General features: G+C 47.8%; 1 protein-coding gene across 4 annotated transcripts in view; it reads left to right on the top strand.

Annotated features, from left to right (window-relative positions):
• Positions 1-19,388, top strand: part of PRMT2 (protein arginine methyltransferase 2) — a 30,122-nt gene extending 10,734 nt beyond the window's left edge. Inside the window, exons 4-12 of one of the 4 annotated variants that reach the window (XM_035029979.1) lie at positions 232-414; positions 4,222-4,383; positions 5,359-5,523; positions 7,258-7,293; positions 12,464-12,639; positions 15,254-15,383; positions 16,251-16,387; positions 18,064-18,144; positions 18,794-19,388. In XM_035029979.1, coding sequence (XP_034885870.1) covers positions 232-414; positions 4,222-4,383; positions 5,359-5,523; positions 7,258-7,293; positions 12,464-12,639; positions 15,254-15,383; positions 16,251-16,387; positions 18,064-18,103 — 1,029 coding nt within the window. In that variant the 3' untranslated portion in view covers positions 18,104-18,144; positions 18,794-19,388. Of the gene's footprint in view, positions 1-231; positions 415-4,221; positions 4,384-5,358; positions 5,524-7,257; positions 7,294-12,463; positions 12,640-15,253; positions 15,384-16,250; positions 16,388-17,972; positions 18,145-18,793 lie in introns of all 4 variants that reach the window. The other 3 variants (XM_035029977.1, XR_004683716.1, XM_035029978.1) reach the window with 3 other exon arrangements.
• The last annotated feature ends 942 nt before the right edge of the window (positions 19,389-20,330 follow it).

The following is a 20,330-nucleotide window of genomic DNA, read 5'->3' as shown; positions in this document are numbered from 1 at the left end:
CCTTTAAAAAATACCAGTTAAGCTGTGCTTTTCTTTCATGTAGCTGTTCCACAAAAGTCTCTAAGTCTTGGTATCATTTTCAGAAATTGTGAGTTTGTATAATTACCCATTGAGTCCTTTTTGAAATAGCTGTGATTTGGGCCCCAATGATGGATTTATCACTGAGCCACAATTGAAATAACAACTACAGGTTTTTCTTGAATTTTGACTTCTATGTATGTTTTTTTCCAGCTCAGCTTTTTGAGAGGAGAAAAAATTCTCATCCTGAGACAGACAACTGCTGATTGGTGGTGGGGCGAGCGTGCAGGCTGCTGTGGGTACATCCCTGCAAACCACCTTGGGAAGCACCTGGAGGAGTGTGACCCTGAAGACACGTGGCAGGATGAAGAGTACTTCGGCAGCTACGGAACCCTGGTACTGCTGCAGCCACTGAGCTGGTGGTTCCCCGTCTCTGGTTTAAAGTTAGCTGCAGCAGGGCTGCTGCTCTTCATGGCTCAGAGCAGGGTTTGCAGACTTTTTCTTCGGCTCAACAGGCCATGTGGCTACTCATCTCTGCCATTGTAGTGCAAGAGCGGCCATAAAACCATAAAGAAATGAGCATGGCATGTTCTTTTGATTTTTAAAAAAAACAATTGAAAACTGTAAAAGCCATTCTTAGCTTGCGGGCCCTACAAAAGCAGGTGGTGGGCTGGATTGGCGCGTGGTGGTTTAGAGATGTTATCTGAGCAATGGGATTATGAACTTTTCTCAGCATTTAAAAAATAGTAACATTTTATTTTAAATACAAAAACGTTACACAAGTCAAAAATAATACCTCTAAATAACTAGCTTATTAGTTTTTTGGTTTTTTTTCCCAATTTGGATGAAGACCTATAACCTTATGGACCAGACAGCCCCTGTTTGTATTTTAAAGCTAGATAAAAACAGATGCGTGCAGGATAAACATTGCAGACATAACGTTGAGTGAAAGAAGCAAGACATCAAAGAATAACTTTTGATTCAGTTATATCAAGTTAAAAAGCAGTGTTAAAAGATGTTTATGAAGGTAAGTGATCAGGGAGCTGGTTCCTCCGAGAATCAGGATGGTGGTTCCTGTTACCAGGGGGTCTGTGATGGTGTCAACCTTAAAAATTAAATAACTGTCATACCAGCAAAATGGGTTTATTCAAGAAGAGCAGAGGAACTGCAACCGAGGACAAGCGCCCTGTGGGGCACCACGGGCCAGTCTGGAGACCCAAGGCGAGGAGGCTCTTTATAGAGAAGGCGGGGAGTGGGCGGGGCTGTGTGGAACGGAGGGCCTTTGGAGGGTGGCGGAGGCTTCTCCTCGGCTGGGCTGTTGCTAGGCCTGGAGAAAATCTTCCTCCTGCTGGGTTAGTAAAGTAGGCTTCTTCCTTTGGAGTTTGCCATGGTGGAGGGCTAGTGCTGAGCCTGCCCACCCCCAGGGCACCCCCTGTCCATTTTAAGGGAGATTTTCTTTCCCGGCTTTTGTGGCCGTGAGGCTGGGGTGGGAAGGTTTGGGGTGCTGGCGAGTGTTCTGGTGTGGTTGCATGAGTGTTTGTTATGTAACTGTATTGACAGATTGTAAGCGCTTTTTAGGTAGGTAAGTCCTGTTTCACAGTTAAACATGTTACAATAAATGAAAAGCCCCTGATGTATGTTCATGATTAGAGCTTTCAAACTATTAAGAAAGAGTATTTTGTCGATTTCAAAAGGACCCTATTGGTGATTTGCTTATTTAACAGCTTTGCCGTGTTGCCCCATGACAAGCCGTGCTGTAGTGGATTCCCTCTTACAGGAATCTTTAAACTTCTGCTAGACTTTCTGTTGGATAAATTTGTAGGGCGTGTGTATGTATTTCTTTTACTTTGGTGGGTCTGCCAGTTCTGCCAGTCTGCAGAAAGATTGGCTGACTGTGCGCCACCAGGGTAGGTGAATGCTCGTTTCACAACCTCACATCTCCAAAGCCAAAGAAGATTTCTCATCTTAAAGGTGAAATATGGTATCTCTCGATCTCAGTTTCCATTTTTTAAAGTCAGATTGGTCATCTTCTATATTTTGTTGGCCTTTTCTATTTCTTCTTTTTTGGGTAAACTTTCATATAATTTGCTCATTTTTCTTTTTATTTCTGTCAGTTTATATGTTAAATAAGCAAGTTAGCCCATACTTACGGTACGTATTACACTAACCACTCACCTCTCTTTTTTCCCATGGAACTTTTTACCTTTCTGTGGTCTAATTTGTCCTTTTTGTCTTTGTGACTTCTGGGTTTTGTGTCCTACTTCGAAGACCTTTTTCCCTCCAAGATTATAAATGTCCACATTTTCTTTTAGTACTTTTGTGACCCCATTTTTAACAATGAAATATTTAAATCAGTCTGGAGTTTACTAGTTGTAAAGAATAAGGTAAAATTACAACTTAATTTCCCCACAAATACCCAGCTGTTCCAGCATCAGTTATTCAGTGAGCCTCCTTTTCCTGATTACATGAAATGCATGTTTATCATATGTTAAATTTCTATGGTCTAGTTCTGTAATCTGTTTGTTTCATTGATCTGTTCATTTTTTCTGTCATTCCAGATGCTTTTCATTATTGAAGCTTTTAAACATCTGGGAGAGCTGGGCCTCTAGCAGTCCTCATACTTTTTAGTACTTTGATGGCTAGGCTGGTCTGTTTAATTTTTTGAAGCTAATTTTATTATCATTTGTTATTCACCCTTCCCCATGCCAAATTGGCTGGCATTTTAATTGGTATTGCGTGGAAAGTCTCCCATTAATTTAGGGAGAAGTGACATGATGGTAGCATCACACTGACTGTGCCCATTTCTTCAGCCTTGTTTTTGACCATATAGGGTGCTGTATCTTTCTTGTTAAATCTATTCCTAGATGGTTTTTGTGTATTATTATTAAAATTGGTTGGGTTCAGTGTTCTATAAATATCAGATTAAATTGGTTTTGATAGTATTGTTCAAGTCTATGTCCTTACTGATTTTTTTTCTACTTCTCTATCAGTTACTGAGAGAAGGATGTTGGGAGTCTCTGACCATAATTGTGAATTTGTCTATTTCTTGTTGCATTTCTGTTGCTTTTTGCTTTGTATATTTTGAAGCTTTGTTACTAGGTTCAAAACTATTTAGAATTATGTCCTTTAGCTGAAGTGATTCTGGTGTCACTGTGACCTCACCCTCTTTGTTGTGGGGAATATTCTTTGATCTGAAGTGTATTTTGGGTGATGATAATGCCACCACCCAACTTTCTTCCCCTGACGTCAGCACGGTACACCTTAGCATCCTAGTTCTGACTTTCTGTTTAGGTGGACTACTCCAGGCGGGATGGCTGAGTCCTGACTGTGTCCTCTCTGACCCTCAGTCTCTTTGTTTCTCAGTGCTCAGTGTCTCTGTGTGGAGCCACGGTGGGCTCATGAAGGCCCTGTGCAGGCTTCCTGTCTGTGCTGACCTGGTCTGGGTAGCTTCAGTGGCTTCCTCGCAGCTGCGCTGTGTGCAGTTTGAGACCCGAGGCATGGGGCGTGGGGGACGGTGCTCTGGGTTCAGCCCTTCTGGGCTCTGACTGCCACCCGTGGTTTCAGGAACCATTTGGAGGAGCCTTTCTCTGTTTCTCTGGGGAGTAGCGTGATTCCCATGGGGTGTTATGTTATCTTGGGTTTCATGTGTTTTCCGCCCTCTGGACATGGCTGGGGGCCTTGAGCTCACCCCCTGAGGGTCATCGGGGTTGTCACGTCCCTCCAGAGCTATAGTTTCATGTGGGGTCTATGTGTCTCCTCTAGCATCTCTCCTGGTGGCTTGTCCACATTCTTTGTTGGTGGATACTTGGCCAAGTTGTACCTGATGGGGAATTGGGTAGTTGCTCCTGTCTCAGGTGGGAACAGTGGTCAGGAGGGCAATGTCTTCGCCACCTCCCGAGTGGTCCACCCCTGCCTCTCTGCTCATCTGGCTGTTGGGGAGGTGCAGGGAGAAGCTGTAGGCAGTATCACACTGAACTGGGAGGATTCCAGAAGCTTCCATTTCATTCCTTCACTGTTGTATTTTTATCTACTGGCATATTTAGGTCTTTCGATTTTTGTGTCTTTTTCTCTTTGTTGCTCATATTTTTAGGCGTGGTATGGTGGGATCAAGGGGGTTAGCTCAGTCTCTGATCTTCCTTTTTAAACCAGAGCTCAGCACAGCTCAGATTACAAGCAATGATTCCTAATGTGTATTTCCTCTAGAAACTTCACTTGGAAATGTTGGCAGACCAGCCACGAACCACTAAATACCACAACGTTATCCTGCAGAATAAAGAATCCCTGAAAGATAAAGTGATTCTGGACGTTGGCTGTGGAACTGGGATTATCAGCCTCTTTTGTGCACATTATGCGCAGCCGAAAGCCGTGAGTAAGACACAGCTGGCCCTTCCGCAGCTTCGAGTCTTGGTGAAGTGTCATCCGTGTGCAAAGGCATCATGTCGGTGAAAGGGGTGGTGCGTTCTTACACCCTGAGCCTGTCGGGTCATGACCTCGCTTATTGAGTCACAAACAGCACAGAGTAGAATAGGACGGAATAGAAAATACCTGAGTGAGTTGCATGTGGTGGGATATTTTTTGTAAAATGTTTATTTCAGTTAGAGAAACACTTGTGTCCCTGTGTTGGGGCTGGGCCACTTGTGTAGATCACTGTCAAGTGTTATCCCTGCACCGAGCAGGGACCACCTGGTAGGGCCAGAACAGACCAGTCTCTGTGACCCATGTTGGGGTCCTTCATCCTCTTCCCTTCAGAGCATGTGTGGGGCTTCCAGAGTTGAAGGGTCATGATGGCCCCTGACACAGGTGGATGAAACTCCTAGTTCATAACGGAAACTGCAGGACAGTGGTCCCTGGAGTTCAGATGCTGTCAGAACCAAGACGTAGCACTCAGGACCTTCCTCTGACAACCTGGGCTTGACATTGTCTCAGCCACTGGTATCCTGAATGTCGGATTGTTCTCAGACCCATGCTGGGAATCTCCGGCGTCAGTTACGGGGTATGTGGCTGTGTGTATGGGAGCCGGGCCACTGGGTCTGACCCATTAGGGCCCCTGCGATGGATGCCCAGCGTGCGTGCAGAGGCTTCTTTCCACCAGCAGCCCCCTGTCTGTTTTAGGCAGAAGGTAGAGTTAAGATTGGGGGTAGCTCCCTTGTCAGGGCTCCGTCTGTTGGAGGTCACACAGTGTGGCCCAGCTGCTGTCCCTGCTATCCAGCACGCTCCCTTCCTTCTGTCCCTGTTTCCTCTGAGGCTGGTTCTGACTTGGCTGTAGCCACAGGCCCAGGGAGAGCAGATGACAGGCTGCTTTGTGGGTGGGATGCACACTGACGGTCCTGTGACGTGCAGGTGTATGCGGTGGAGGCCAGCGAGATGGCCCAGCACACAGGGCAGCTGGTCATGCAGAATGGCTTTGCCGACATCATCACCGTGTTCCAGCAGAAGGTGGAGGATGTGGTGCTGCCGGAGAAGGTAGACGTGCTGGTATCCGAGTGGATGGGGACCTGCCTGCTGGTAAGGGGCGCCGGGACACGCGGGATGGCCGTGGGTTGCGCCGAGGAAGTGCAGATTCCAAGGAGCGGGTGTGAACTGGGTTCGGGCTCTTGTGAGCAGAACATCATGAGGAGAGCCGTGGCTGTCGTGCTCAGCCAAACCACCTGGTGCTTCTCCTGGCGCTGACTTCTGTTTAGTGCAGGGCAGCCGTGACGCCATAATGTCCCGCCGTCTGTGACGTGGACGGACCTTGAAGGCGTTATGCTAAGTGAAGTAAGTCAGAGAGGGACATGTGGTATGATCTCACTTACATGTGGAACCTAAGACAGCAACACAAAACTCACGCACCACAGTCCTAGAAGAGGGATCACATTTGTGGTTAGCAGGGGGCGGGGGGAGGAATGGGAGGACTGTGGTCACAGGGAACAGACTTCAGGTGGCAGACAGGTGAGTCCCGGGCCATGATGCACAGTGTGGCGACTGCGGCTCGCCCTGCTGTGAGATGTGTGGGACCGTCATTATCAGAGCACCTTCAGGCCTCGAGCAGCGTGGGTTTGAACCACGTGGACATGGGATTTACACGTGGGATTTTTTTGGTAAATATAGGACCGTACCGTAAGTGTATTTCCTTTATGATTTTAACATTTTCTTTTCCCCAGCTTACTTTATTGTAAGAACACAGTACACAATATAAGTAACAAAATACATGTTGGTTGACTGTTCATGTTCTTATTAAGGCTTTAGGTCACCAGTAGCTTATTAGTAATCAAGTTTTTGGGGAGTCAAAGGTTATATGTGGATTTCAACTGCATGAAGAGTCAGTGCCCTATTCCCTGCTTGTTCCAAGGTCAGCTGTAGATCTAAGAGGTTTTATCACAAGGCAAAGTTTTTATCTTTTTAATGTGTCAATATGAGGTGATAGATATTAACTAAACCTATTGTAATCATTTTGCAATATATATAAACCAAATTACCATGCTGTACACCTTAAACTTGTAATAATCTTAGAGAAAAAACATTGGTTGGTGGTATTTTTGAAAAAAGCACCAAAAAGCATGTACAATATGAGTCCAGTTTTTTTAAAAACCATATATAGTGGGGCGTCTGGGTGGTACAGTTGGTTAAGTGTCCCTCTCTTGGTTTTGGCTCAGGTTGTGATCTCAGGGTCGTGAGATTGAGCCCCGTGTGGGGCTCTGTGCTGAGCTCGGAGTCTGCTTAAGACTCTCTCTCCCTCTGCCCCTCCTTACTGTGCACTCACGCTGCCTCTCTCTCAAATAAATACATTAAAAAAAAAAAATCATACATAGCAATGACCTTGCTTCAGTTCCAGGTAAGATGGAGTAAGCACACTCCACCCTGTCTCCCAGTTAATACAGCTATAGATCCAAGACAGGGTGCAGAGAGATGCTGTTTGAGGACTTGGAAAAGCATATAGTAGCAGGAATGTTGGGAAAGCAGACCAGAGTTTGAAGTACACTGACCTGGTCTTGAGTTCATTGTTATTCCTTCTCTGTCTCTCCATACGTAGCTTCAGAAATTTAGATGAAAAAGATCCATTCTTTTGAAAACTGCAAACTTCCACAACTAACTCGCAATGAAGTAGATAACCTGAATAATGAAATAACTAATAAAGATATTGAACTTGCAGTTGAAAACCTTCAGAAGAGAAATCTGTAGGCCTAAATTATTTCACTGGCAAAATATGCAAACACATTTCAGGAAGAAATAACGCCATATCTGAACAATGTCTTTCAGAAAATGGAAGAGGACAGACTCTTCCCAGCTCATTTGGTGAGACCTGCATTACCTTAATACCAAACCCAAACCAAAAACTGCGACCTAATAACTCATGTTCATAAATGCACAAATCCTCAAAAATACTAGCAAATGTAATCTTGCAGTTAGAATGACATTCTAACAAAGAAGAGATTAGCTTTGGAATTCAAGGCTGGTTCAGTATGGAAAAATAAGTCCGTGTAATCTGTATTAACAGTCTACAAAAGAAAACTCACATGACTCTATCAATTAATGCACAAAAAGTTTGGCAATATTCAAAATATTTTTAAAATTTCTGTTGAGATTTCTTCTTTGATCCATGTGTTTTTTTTCCAGAAGTGTTTTTTAATCTCTCAAGTATTTTTTGATTTTCCAGCTATCTTTCTGTTAATTTCTAGTTTAATTCTTTTGTGTTCTGAGAGCAGACATTGTATAATTTCTGTTGTTTTAAAGCTGTGCAGATGTGTTTTATGGCCCAGAACGTGTCTCTCTTGGTGAGTGCTCCATGTGAGCTTGAGAAGGAGGTGTGTTCTGCTGTTGGATGAAGTGGTCTGTAGGTTTGCATTATGTCCTGTTGGTGGATGGTGGTGTTGAGTTCGATTGTGTCCTTACAGACTTTCTGCTTGCTGGATCTGTCCTTTTCTGAGACGGGGGTGCCTGATTCATCTCTTTCTCCTTGCAGCTCTCTTTGTTTTTGCCTCACACAGTGGTGCTCAGTTGTTAGGTGTATAATGTCTTCTTGGAGAATTGACCCCTTCATCGTTATGCTATGGCCCTCTTTATCTCTGATAACTTCCTTCCTCTGAAGCCTGCTCTGTCTGAAATTAACAAGTTACTCCTGCTTTCTTTTGATTAGTGTTAGAATCGTATATCTTTCTCCATCCATTTACTTTTAATTTATATGTGTCAGTATATTTATTCATTTTATTTTTCATTTAAGTAATCTCTACACCCCATGTGGGGCTTGAACTCATGACCCTGAGATCACGAGTTGCATGCTCTTCTGACTGAGCCAGCCAGGCACCCCTGTGTCAGTATATTTAAAGTGGATTTCTTGTAGACAGTACCTAGTTGGGTCTTAGTTTTTGATCCACTCTGATAATCTCTGTCTTTTAACTGGTATATTTAGACCATTGGCATTCAAAGTGATTATTAATATAGTCAGATTAATATATCTACCATATTTGTTACTGTGTTCTGTTTGTTGTTCTTGTTCTTTGTTCCTGTTTTTTTCTTTCACTCTTTTTTCTTTTTATGTTTTTTTTTTTTTTTAAAGATTTTATTTATTTATTTGAGAGAGAGAATGAGAGACAGAGAGCACGAGAGGGGAGAGGGTCAGAGGGAGAAGCAGACCCCCCGCTGAGCAGGGAGCCCGATGCGGGACTCGATCCAGGGACTCCAGGATCATGACCTGAGCCGAAGGCAGTCGCTTAACCAACTGAGCCACTCAGGCTCCCCTCTTTTTATGTTTTTTTTAAGCAAATAAAGTTAAGGAATTTAATGAGCATAAATTAAGGGTGAATTAATTTAATGCTCAGACGCATGTTGGTTTACAACCTATACGAACATGCTTTGATAATGTGAACAAGATTCATATTTTCATAAATTGATGTTACATTCACTTTGTAGACCATTTCCAACTTCTAAAAATATTTCTCAGTTGTGATCTCTCTTAAAGCTCACTTCTTTATGTATGATCTGTTTATCTGTTGCCTGTCTTCACTTGCATTGGGGTATAATTACAAAGTCATAAGATAGCAAGATATGCAGGATGAAGATTTGATATTTGTATATATTACCGACAGCTTCCCCTCACCCCCTGCCCCACTGAGTCAGCACATCTGTCACCTCACAATGACGGCATTGTCAACGGTAGTCACCACGGTATGTAATAGATACTCAGACCTTACGCAGTTTATAATTGACAGTTTGTACCCTTTCACCAATGTCTCCCTGTTTTCCTCACCCCTGAGCTCCTGGTAACCACTTTTTTACCCTCTGTGATTCTATGAGTTCAACTTAAAATTTTTTTTTTTAAGATTTCACATGTAAGTGATATGATGCAGTATTTGTGTATCTGTGTGAGGCTTTTTTCGTTAGCATAAGGCCCTCTGGCTTCATCCGTGGGTCTGCAGATGGCAGAAGTTCCTTCTTTCCCACAGCCGAGTAGGACTCCGTTGGGTGTGTCCGCATCTGCGGCGACATGTCACACACATGTCACATCTGTATCATACTTGATCCACTCATCTGTCAGTGGACACCTAGGTTGTTTTCACATCTTGGTTATTGTGAACATGGGAGTACAGACACCTCTTTGAGATAATGATTCTGTTCCTCTGGATATGAACCCAGAAGTGGGATTGCTGGATCACATGGTATTTCTAGTTTTAATTTGCTGAGGAACCTCCGTACTGTTTTCCACACTGGCTGTTACATTCCCACTAACAATGTTCAAGGGTTCTCTTTTCTATATATTCTTGCCAGCATTTGTTACCTTTTGTCTTTTTTTTTTTTTTTAAAGATTTGTTTATTTATTTTAGAGAGAGAGAGGGAGAGAAGCAGACTCCCTGCTTGAGTGTGGAGCCCGACGCAGGGCTCGATCCCATGACCCTGAGATCACAACCCGAGCTGAAGGCAGACGCTTAAATGACTGAGCCACCCAAGTGCCCCAGCTGATAAAAAGAAGAATGAAGTTGGAAGAATTACATGCTGCCTGACTTTAAAACTTAGCATAAAGCATAGTAGTCAAGACGGTGTAGTATTGGTGGAAAGGGTAGACACATAAGACAATGGAATAAAATGGAGAAATAGATGCCTAAAACTATAGTCAATTGATTTTAACAGGGGAGCAAAATCAGTTTAATGGAGAAAAGGTAGTCTTTTCATTAGAAGATATTGGCAGTTAGTTGGCCATCCATATGTGAAATAAAAAAAGGAAGAAAGAAAAAAAGAGCTTCATTTTTAAGCCTCATACCTTCTACAAAAATGTTAATTCAAAATTGATTCTAGATCTAATAACTTGGACTATAAAACTATAAAACTTGCAGAAGAAATCTTGGGAGAAAATCTTCATGGGTTAGGCAAAGGGTTTTTAGTTGATTCTTAAAGCATGATCCATTAAAGAAAAAGTTGATATGCCAGACGATCAAAATTGAAAATGTCTGCTCTGTAAAAGAAAATGAAAAGCCATGGTAAGATTAGGAGAAAATATTTGCAAATCACATATCTAATGTGTATCCTGAATATACGAAGAACTCTCAAAATTCAGCAGGAAGAAAGTAAACAACCTAAGTGAAAAATGGGCAAAAGACTTGAATAGAGACTTTGTACCAAAGTATATATAGATGGATGAGAAATAAGCATGTGAAAAGACATTAAACAGGGACATACAAACTAAAATTAACGAGATACCGCCACGCGCCTATTGAAATGGCTGAAGTTGTAATAATACCACGTGCCGTGGACAGCTAAAACTCAGGAATGACACAGCCACCCTGGAAGACCGTTTGGCAGTTTCCTGCAGGGTTACAGGTGCACTTACCCTACGACGCCGTAATTACATGTGAAGGTATTGATGCTGGAGAAACAGGCTGTGTTCACACAAAGACCGGTCCGTGAGTGTTTATACCGGCTCCAGTTATAATTGCCCCAAACTGCAGACAACCCCAGTGTGCTTTAGCAGGTGATTGGGTAAGCGGCTGTGGGACATCCACACAGTGGAATATACTGGGCAATAAAGAATGAACTGCTGGGGCGCCTGGGCGGCTCAGTCGGTGAGGCGGCTGCCTTCGGCTCAGGTCGCGATCCCAGGGTCCTGGGATCGAGCCCCGCGTCGGGCTCCCTGCTAACCGGGAACCTGCTTCTCCCTCTCCCACTCCCCCTGCTTATGCTCCTGCTCTCGCTGTCTCTCTCTCTGTCAAATAAATAAATAAAATCTTTAAAAAAAAAAAAGAATGAACTACTGATGCACAAATATGGACAAACCCCAGAGACGACATGCTGGCATCATTAAAGTCACATAGAGTAAATAAAACTGTGATACTATAACGAGGAAAGACACAGAACAGGATAGAAAGCACAGGACAGAACCTTCTAGCCTATGAAAAAGTTGATATTTTGAGTGAAAGAAGCCAGTCTCCAAAGAGTGTGTACCATATGATTCCGTTTATGTGACATTCTCAAAAAGACAAAGCCACGGGGAGGCCAGTTTGTGGTTTCCAGAGGTTGGAGGTGGTGGGAGGAGGTGACCACAAAGGATATCACGAGGAGTGTTTTGGGGTAATGGAGCTGTTCCGTATCCTGATTGTGGTTGTGTTCCACAGATCCAAAGAAGTGTTAAAATTTGTAGACTGACTTACTATTGGTAATTTAACAAAATAAAATTAAAAATTATCTGTATATAATTTTCACATGTGTGCATGTGTGTGTGCGTGAAGAAGAGTCCTTGAGGATAAGCTGCCAAGCAAACAATGGTTCCTTTTGGGTGCTGGGTTTACTCATGACTTTTTGTTTGTGCTTTTCTGAGTTTTCTAAATTTTTCCATACTGAACATAAACTACTTCTGTAATAAAAACCGCCTGAAGTTACTTAAGAAAAAGCCCTTCTGGGGCTTCCCATCGGCTTCCCATTCCCTGCACGCTCCCTGCACACTCCCCACACACTCCCTGGTTCAGACACAAAGGCTGGCTTCTTGGGGCTGCTCCCAGCCCCCGCTGCCCATCTCAGGCATCACATGCCACCTGTCCCGTGCGTTCTGAGGGTGTGAGGTGGCGTTAAGCTGCTCTTATGACTTAAGTACCATATGAACCTCCGCGGCATGCCTGCTTTAATGTTTCATGTTTTTAAGAAGTGATCTCAGTCAACTTACAGGGTTACGAAAATGCTGAGAATACTCCAGAGGCCAGATTTATATGGTTTTACAGTGAAGACTCTGCAGTGCTTTGGGGCTGTTAAAAATGGAGTTGCAGCTGACTTGGGCTGACAGAGATGGTGAGAGGGAAGGGCTCTCCCGTTGGCCGGGCCCAGTTGTGAACCCAGTGCAGTGTGAGCTGCTGTGACTCCACCCCAGGCTGGGGTAGGGACCAGCAACACCGCTGGTGTGGGTACAAGGTAAGTCCTCCCAGACCGTCTGTCGCAGGCACGGGCCTCAGTCACCATGTCCCCTGTGTGTCTCCCTCCTGTGCAGTTTGAGTTCATGATTGAGTCGATCCTGTACGCCCGGGACGTGTGGCTGAAGGAGGATGGGGTCATCTGGCCGACCACAGCCGCGCTGCACCTGGTGCCCTGCAGCGCGGACAGAGACTACCGCAGCAAGGTGCTCTTCTGGGACAACGCCTACGAGTTCAACCTCAGCGCCCTCAAGTGAGTGCAGCGGGGTGCGCGCCTGCGTGTTCCTGGCCGCCTGGCTGGGCGCGCCGCGGGCTTGCTAGACACAGCGCGCCTACTCCGTTGTAGGGCCTGCCATGACGCGGATCTGAATTCATTCACAGGCCTAAGAGCTTCGCACGTTGACTTTCATGCCTTCAAACTCGTAACAGATGTGATGGGAAATGACAAGGCTTTTGCAGTCTAAGTTCTCAGATATAATGGGAAAAATGTGGTCATGGTTGGAAACAAGGCCTTTCTAAATATGTGGTCTGTTAACACACAAGTACGTGTTCCTACTAAGAGCTGTTCATTTTTAAAGGATCAGAAAATGTATTTGTGAAGTTGTTCCTGGCAGTTGGCAAAGGAAGCCGTGCTCCAGCGTAGCATAATTGCTGTCCTCATTTTAACACACGGACACGCTTGTACAGTTGGACTTCAGGTGGTAATAGGAAATGATTGGCTGGTACGGCCTCGTGTTTTTGGTGTTGCCTTTTGTAAGAAGACGGTGACAGAGGCTAGCATGCCCTGATTGTTTGGAGGCACCGGCGTCAGCCCTGGAAAGTAGGGGAGGGTCCCGCTGGTCAGGATCTGCAGGGAGCCTCGCTTACGCAGTGAGGGCCAGGTGGGCGTGGGTGCCTGCTGGCTGCCCCGATGGCTACGTGTGCTCTCTCTCTCTCTCTGGGCTCTGGGCCTTTGTGGTTTCTTCTAAACAGTCCAAAAGACGAGATGATAATGCAAAGGTAAGAAATCTTCCCCAGTTAACGTTGAAGCATTGCACTCTCGACCCGAGCCCCAGAGGGGATGGAGAGGAGAGGTCCCCAGCAGAGCTGTTCTGTCGTTCGTCTAGGGGAAAATGGGCAGGCAGGGCTGGGAGGGTTGACAATAGAGCAGCGAGGAGGTTCCGATGTGGCCGGGTGTAACGTCTAAGCTGGAGGCACCGGGACGAAGGCAGAGTGGTCCTGAGACAAGGAAGGACAGAGTGGCGGCACCGGATGGACACGCACGGAACGTGTGTGCGAGAGGTGGGGCGTGAGGGGCACAGGTGGCAAAGTGTTCTGGGCCATCGGTGAGCCCCTTGAAACCTCTTTCCTTCTCTCATACTGTACATTGAGATTTAGTTTCACATGGGTTTAAGAGTTTTGTGTTAAAACATCTGCATCAAGTACAGGAATCAATGGGGGCCTCTGTGTCAGGCTTTAGATGGGAAGCCAACAGAAAGAAAGAAGGCAGCACTGGACTTCAGTCTATAAAAATCGACATCTGTGTGTCAGCATAAATACAATTTAAAAAGGCGGCGACTACTTAGAGAAAGTTGCTAGCTGACAGATCCTAGAGTCAGAAAAAGATGTATGTCCAGTGAAATTATAGCCAAGTCACAGGAATAAGCAAGTCACAAAAACTAAATAAAGACACCAGTTGATATTTGAAAGAAATCACAACATCATTAGTGACTGAAATGCAAATTAAAATAAATGCCATTTTTGCCTACCAGATGAACAAAGATTAGACAGCAGTTGGTGCTGTTTGAGCTGCAGGTGAGATGGGGGGACGAGCCCATGTGCCCAGAGCTGTGGGTGCGGGGGGCCCTGCAGGCTGGTGTCCGGCGTCCACCCCCATCTGTCCCGGTGCCACGTCGTGCTCCCATACACACAACGTGGGGAACAGACAGCGTTCCAAAGGAACTTGGCTGGGTTGCTGTATGTCCACCCGATGGATTAAGAGATGGTGAAAGTGGTAGGACACAGACCATGTCTACAGAATGGCTTCTACTTTGCATAAAAACACATATGAATATATGTCCGGGGGAGAAAATGACTAAATATATCAAGTGCCGAGGCAAGGGCATGGGATGTTCAAGTTTTTTCTTTGTACTTTTCTATATTTTCCCAGTTCCTTATACGTGCATAATTATTTTTATCAGAAAATACTAAAAATATGTCCATATCGTGGCATCTTTATTTAAAATGTTGACTTTCAACTGCTATTTCAGAAGTTAGTGCTGTGCTTGATTTTTGAAGCGTTTCTGTGCTAAATGGTAGGTGACTTTGGGCAAGCACAGCGTTCAGCAGTGGAACGGGCGGGGGTTAGACGGGGTGACGACGAGACGACCGTGCAGGGCCTCAGCGCCTGTATGCAGGGACTCCTCCTGAGAGTCGGGCTCTAGGGGTCCTGCAGGCTTGCTGGTTCAGTACATTTCTTCCTGGGCCATCCAGAACAGGAGTATCTTACTTGCTGTGACGATCTTAGGTCCGGTCCTCACCTTCTTACTCTGCGAGGTGATGAAATGTCCACGTAATGAGGTGAAGGCAGGCGAGGGACCCGTGGGAGGCTCCCGTGGACCTTCTGTCCACAGGTCAGGAGGAGGGCCTTGAAGTGGGTCCGGGCACTGCCCGTGTGGGAAAGGCTGGTTTCTGTGTGTTCAGGCCCCGTGAGGAGGATGGAGGTGGGAGCCCTCCAGCCCTGCCTCGGTGCCCTCGTGCGCTGGCCATGGCTTGGAATTCCTGCTAATGCTGGAGGGAAAGAGCGAGTGCTGTGGACGTGCGTGTGTGTGTCCCGGCCTGAGATGTTGGTACACGCCTCAGAGCAGTGCCTTTGACTCTTTCCCTAGATCTTTAGCAATTAAGGAGTTTTTTTCGAAGCCCAAGTACAACCACATTTTGAAACCAGAAGACTGTCTCTCTGAACCATGCACCATATTACAGCTGGACATGAGAACCGTGCAGATTGCTGACCTAGAGGTGAGAGAAGATGCGTGCTTCCCTTTCAGGTTAAGTAAGTGGCACACACACGCCAAGACTTCCGTGCGAATGTTACGAACTTGCCTTTGATTTTTCCGGAGTCTTTTCTTTTTTATGCTCTGGTTTTGTATTTTATATTTTACATTATTTTCTTTATTGCTAACCTCTTTAACATCATCAGTTCTTCTTAGATATATGTTTAGTATTTTCAGCATCTTCAGATTTTAATAAATTATATCCAGTTTCTTCAAGGCCTTTCAATTAAAATTTTTTTCGCTACTGTTGATGACAGAATTCTTAATTCTTACTTTTACTTACCCCTTGTTGCCACGAGGTGGCGTGTGTGGATTTGGGAGGATCTCATTTTAAGGGTGTGCTGGGAGGTGCAGGTGCAGGAGAGTGTGGGGGTCACTGGAAGCCCCTGCTGGGGCTCAGATGGGCAGAACAACGTGGGGACTGAGCTCTTGACTCTGCGCTCAGTTTTGCAGAATAGAGACCCAGCCTGGAACTTTATTGATGCAAAGACTTGAGAAGAAATAGTATTCCACTCAAATTTGGGCAAATGAGGCCCAAATTGCTTGACACCTTTTCTGATTATCTGCAGCATTTGAATTTATGATGCCAGTTTTAATACTTTCCGGAGGAGGAAATTTTATGTGGTGTTCGCTGTGTTCAACTAAACTAGCAAGTTACAGTCGTAATTACTGAACTAGATAGTAGGGCTGCTGAGTGCAGTGCAGGGAGGTGGGATCTGTGAGGTGGGGCCAGGCGGAGGACAGTTGCTAATTCTTGATCGGGGAGACCCTTGCAGCCTGGTGTCACGTGCTTACGGAAGCCATGCCCCTTTCTTACCATTTGCTTGAACAGACAATGAAAGGCGAGCTGCACTTTGAGATCAGGAAAGCCGGCACTCTGCATGGATTCACAGCCTGGTTCAGTGTCCGGTTTCAGAGCCTGGAGGAGAATGAGCCCCAGCTGGTGCTGAGCACAGGCCCGTTGCACCCGTGAGTGTGCCTCTCCCGCGGGGGCTCCGCACAGCAGCCCCGGAGGAGCGGGCGCGGGTGGCAAGCCTGCGCGTTGTCAGCATGGCAGCCGTGGGCAGAGATCTGGCAGTGCTGGTTCGTTGGCCCGGGCTCTGCAGACCAGGCTGCCCTGGTGCTCGAGCAGGGTGTGCAGGCAGAGGGTGGGCGAGTCCCGGGGCCGTGCCCCACCCACCCCGCACTGGGCTTCCGTGGGCTGCCCTCTGACCCCTGCGTACGTAGGAGCAGACTTGGGCTTCCTCAGTTGCCCCGGACGCTGCTTTAGCTTCCCATGGTCTCATACAAACACAGTCCACAGAGCTCTAGGGGCTTTTAACTCAGACTTTCTGGGGGAAGGTCAGTGCCTCTTGAGACAAATCTCTTAAAAAAGATTTTATCTATTTGTCAGAGAGAGAGCACGAGCGGGGGGAGGGGCAGAGGGAGAAGCAGACTCCCCGCTGAGCAGGGAGCCTGACGTGGGGCTTGAACCCAGGACCCTGGGATCATGACCTGAGCCGAAGGCAGATGCTTAATGACTGAGCCACCCAGGCGTCCCTCGAGACATATTTTTTATGCAGTAACGTTTTGATGCTGCTCACTTGCTCGAGCATCCTGGGGAGCTGACGTAGTCTGCTTCTGTGCTGGACACGGCAGCCCCCCTGGAAACGCTGCCTTCCTCTGGGGCCTTTGTTGTCCTGTTCAGTAACTGCGCTGGACCAGGGAGGGTTGCAGCAGCGTCTGGGTTAGATGCTGGCTGTGGCAGTGGGCCCAGAAGGACCCCAGACGTCCTTCTGTGAAGCGGGGGCAGAGCCGAGGGGCTGTGTGCTCTGCGTGCTGAGTATCCTGTGGTCGTGGCAGGGCTGGGGCTCCAGCCAGCCTTCCTTCCAGATCCGGCCACACAGATGCGAGCTGTCACCAGGTGAGGGTAGGAGCACGAGAAACCCAGTGGACAGTCGTGTGCCTGGGCGGTCTTCCCCCAGTGTGTCCACACACAGGTGGGGTGGGGCTAGCAGGGTGCAGACATGGGACAAGCGCTCTGTGAAGGCGGAGAGAGACTCTCACAGTGGGTGAGGCAGGAGGGAGGGTGAGCCGGTGAGCATCACCGTGGGGTGCACGCCAGGTGTCGGCCAGAGGCGGTCGTGCGTGCTCTCAGAGCCGGTAGAACCTAAAGAGCTTGGGAGTTGTGACCATTTCTCCCAAATGTTACAGTTGTCATGCTCACCTTCCGCCTGACTCTCGCAGGGATAATCACTTTTTTGGACTGCAGAGACTAGATCTCGGGCATTGGCAGCTTAGAGACCGCGCGGGGGACTTTGGGTAGATGCCCGCTGTGCCAGGGTGCAAGGGGCCTGTGCCCGGCCATGTGTCCTCTGAGCCACTAGCACCAGCTACCCTCACTCTCCCGGAACCTGGGCAGCGTCCAGGAGCTGCGTCCGCCCTGGGTTGTAACTCAGTCCCTGCAACACACAGAGGCCGTCCGGGTCGTAGGGCTGGGGTGCGTCTGTCCCGCGCGCGGGTAAGCCTGAGAGTCTGGTTCCAGAGAGGTGACCTCATGCCCTGTGTCTTGCAGCACCACCCACTGGAAGCAGGTGCTGTTCATGATGGATGAGCCTGTCCCCGTCCTCACGGGAGATGTGGTCACAGGCTCGGTTGTGTTGCAGAGAAACCCCGTGTGGAGGAGGCACATGTCCGTGGCACTGAGCTGGTCCGTCACTTCCACACAAGATCCCACATCGCAGAAAGTAAGAGACTTAGCTGTCAAGTCAGGTGCTGGGGCGCTGGTCCTGGGAGACGGGTCTGGGGTGATCACGTGGCCAGACGACACGGCCTCCTCTGCTGTGTTATTTTTCTGACCCTCCTGATGGGAAGTGAATGCTGTCACTTGCAGAACAGGAATCAGAGGGCGAGGAGGTGAGTCTGTGAGGGTAGAGGCCCAGCCCAGCCAAGGTCCACCCTTCGCGTGTCCAGGAGGCCCTGGTGGAGAGCCGGGGCTGGGGGCTGACTCACTGCCGGTGGTGCGTGATGTAGGCGTGTGGTGTGGGTCGCCTTCCCACCGTGGCAGCGGTTCGAGGGCTGAGGAACCATCCCGCCCACGGTGAAACTGTGGCCAGGTGGGGCCCGGGGCCTGTGTCTCCCAGAGGCTGCTGAGTGGGGGATTCTCATGGGTTAGTGCAGGGCAGAAAAGAAAATCGGAGGGCTTCTCTTTATGTTTCAATACCTCTTTTATACTTTGTTTTATGCTAATTGTGTAAGTTTTAATGTTTGTCATTAAAAAAATTTCTGCACCTAAATGTCGTTCTTTTGTAAAATAGTGTTATTAGGAAGTACTGCATGTTAATCATACTGAAGTGATTCCTGATTTGATTGCTTTGTTTTCTTTGTCTCTTTCAGGGTGGAGAAAAGGTCTTTCCCATCTGGAGATGACAGCTGAAGTTCTGTGGGAAGCAGTGTGCAGACACTGCAGGAATGGACCCGAGCGAACGAAGACGCCCTGGGACGGGGGCCCACGTCCTCGCTGCCTGGCGGGCGGCAGCGCCCGCGTCTGTGGGCTCGGTCCCGTGGTCGGGGTCGTCCAGCGGCGGCTGCGCTGCGCTGGGCGGGAGCCCCCCACCGCCGTCACTGCCCGTGTCCGTCCTCTAGAAGTAGGCTGTGTCTCCGGGTGTCCACCGGTGGTGTCCACAGTGCCGGCTTGTGGGTGAGTCGGTGGCACAGTGTCCCTAGCTAGGTCTCGTTCTAAACTCGTAGGACACACACGCATCAACCTCGTACTCCTGTGAAAGTGGCTGTTCACGCATCATGTGTCCTTGCTGCCCTGGTTCGTCCTGCGCCGTGCAGAGTGTGGGGTCCCAGCAAGCCGTGCGGGACCTGCAGCGGGAAACGCATGTGACGGGACTCTGCATGGATAGTACAGTTGTAGAGATGTCTTCCAGATAAATTATGTGTCGGCACATAGCACATGCCCAATAAATATTTTTAAATAAACGAATGTTGGTGTGTATCCCATTTCTGTGCACACACGCTCTGATTACAAGCGTGGGGTCACACTGTATGCCTCGTAACCTTTCTCCTCCAGCCTGGAGGGACGGGTTTACAGTTTTTTGTGTGTGTTGTTTTGATTTTTAGTTAACTTTTTATTGAAATATAAGATATAGAGCCCAAACCGCATAAGTCATGAGGGTACAGATGGGTGAAATTTCACAGGGCGGACCTGCACTCAGCACCTCCCAAGGGTCGGTAACGCCGAGCTTCTGACACTGTGGATTGCTTTTGCCTGGTTTTGAGGATTGTGTGAGTGGAGTTACAAGTTGTCTGTTTTCTCTAGAGTGTTTGTGTCCTCCCCAAATTCCCAGGTTGAAAACGACCCCCCAAGGTGACGCTATGAGGAGGTGGGGACTTTGGGATTTAATGCCCTTCGAGGGGAGAGTCCAGAGGGCGGCTCGCCCCTGCCCCCACGGGAGGACCCAGCAGAAGGTGGCTGTCTGGGAACCAGGCAGCGGTCTCTTCAGACACCAGATGTGCTGGGGCCTTGACGTGGGACGTCCAGCCTGCAGACTGTGAGAAAGAAGCTGACGTTTAGGCCGCCGGGTCGGTGGGGGGACAGTGTGGGAGCCTGTACGGCCTAAGGGTCCGTTTGCGTCTGCCTCCTTCAGCTCCCATTACGTGCGGGAGACCCGTCCGCGGGTTGGTGCAGTATCCTGCCGTCCGATGTGCCACAGTTCACGTCTTCCTCCCCCGTGGTGGACAGCTGGCTTGTTTCCCGCGAGCGGCTGCCATGGTGGGTGCACGTACGTATGTGCACACCGAGTTCAGCTTCGCTAGGAACGGCCAGATGGCCCTTCAGACGTCCCTCCTCGCGGGCATGCGAGGTACGGCGCTGCTCACCCTCAGCCCCCACTGTTGTCTGTGGTTTGCCCTTTGCCCGTCCTGG

The sequence above is a fragment of the Mirounga leonina genome, unplaced genomic scaffold (assembly GCF_011800145.1).
Source record: "Mirounga leonina isolate KUSES-001 unplaced genomic scaffold, KU_Mleo_1.0 Mir_353, whole genome shotgun sequence".
NCBI classification, from domain to species: domain Eukaryota; kingdom Metazoa; phylum Chordata; class Mammalia; order Carnivora; family Phocidae; genus Mirounga; species Mirounga leonina.
The sequence above is the reverse complement of the archived record's forward strand: the minus strand, read 5'-3'. Positions and strand labels throughout refer to the sequence as shown.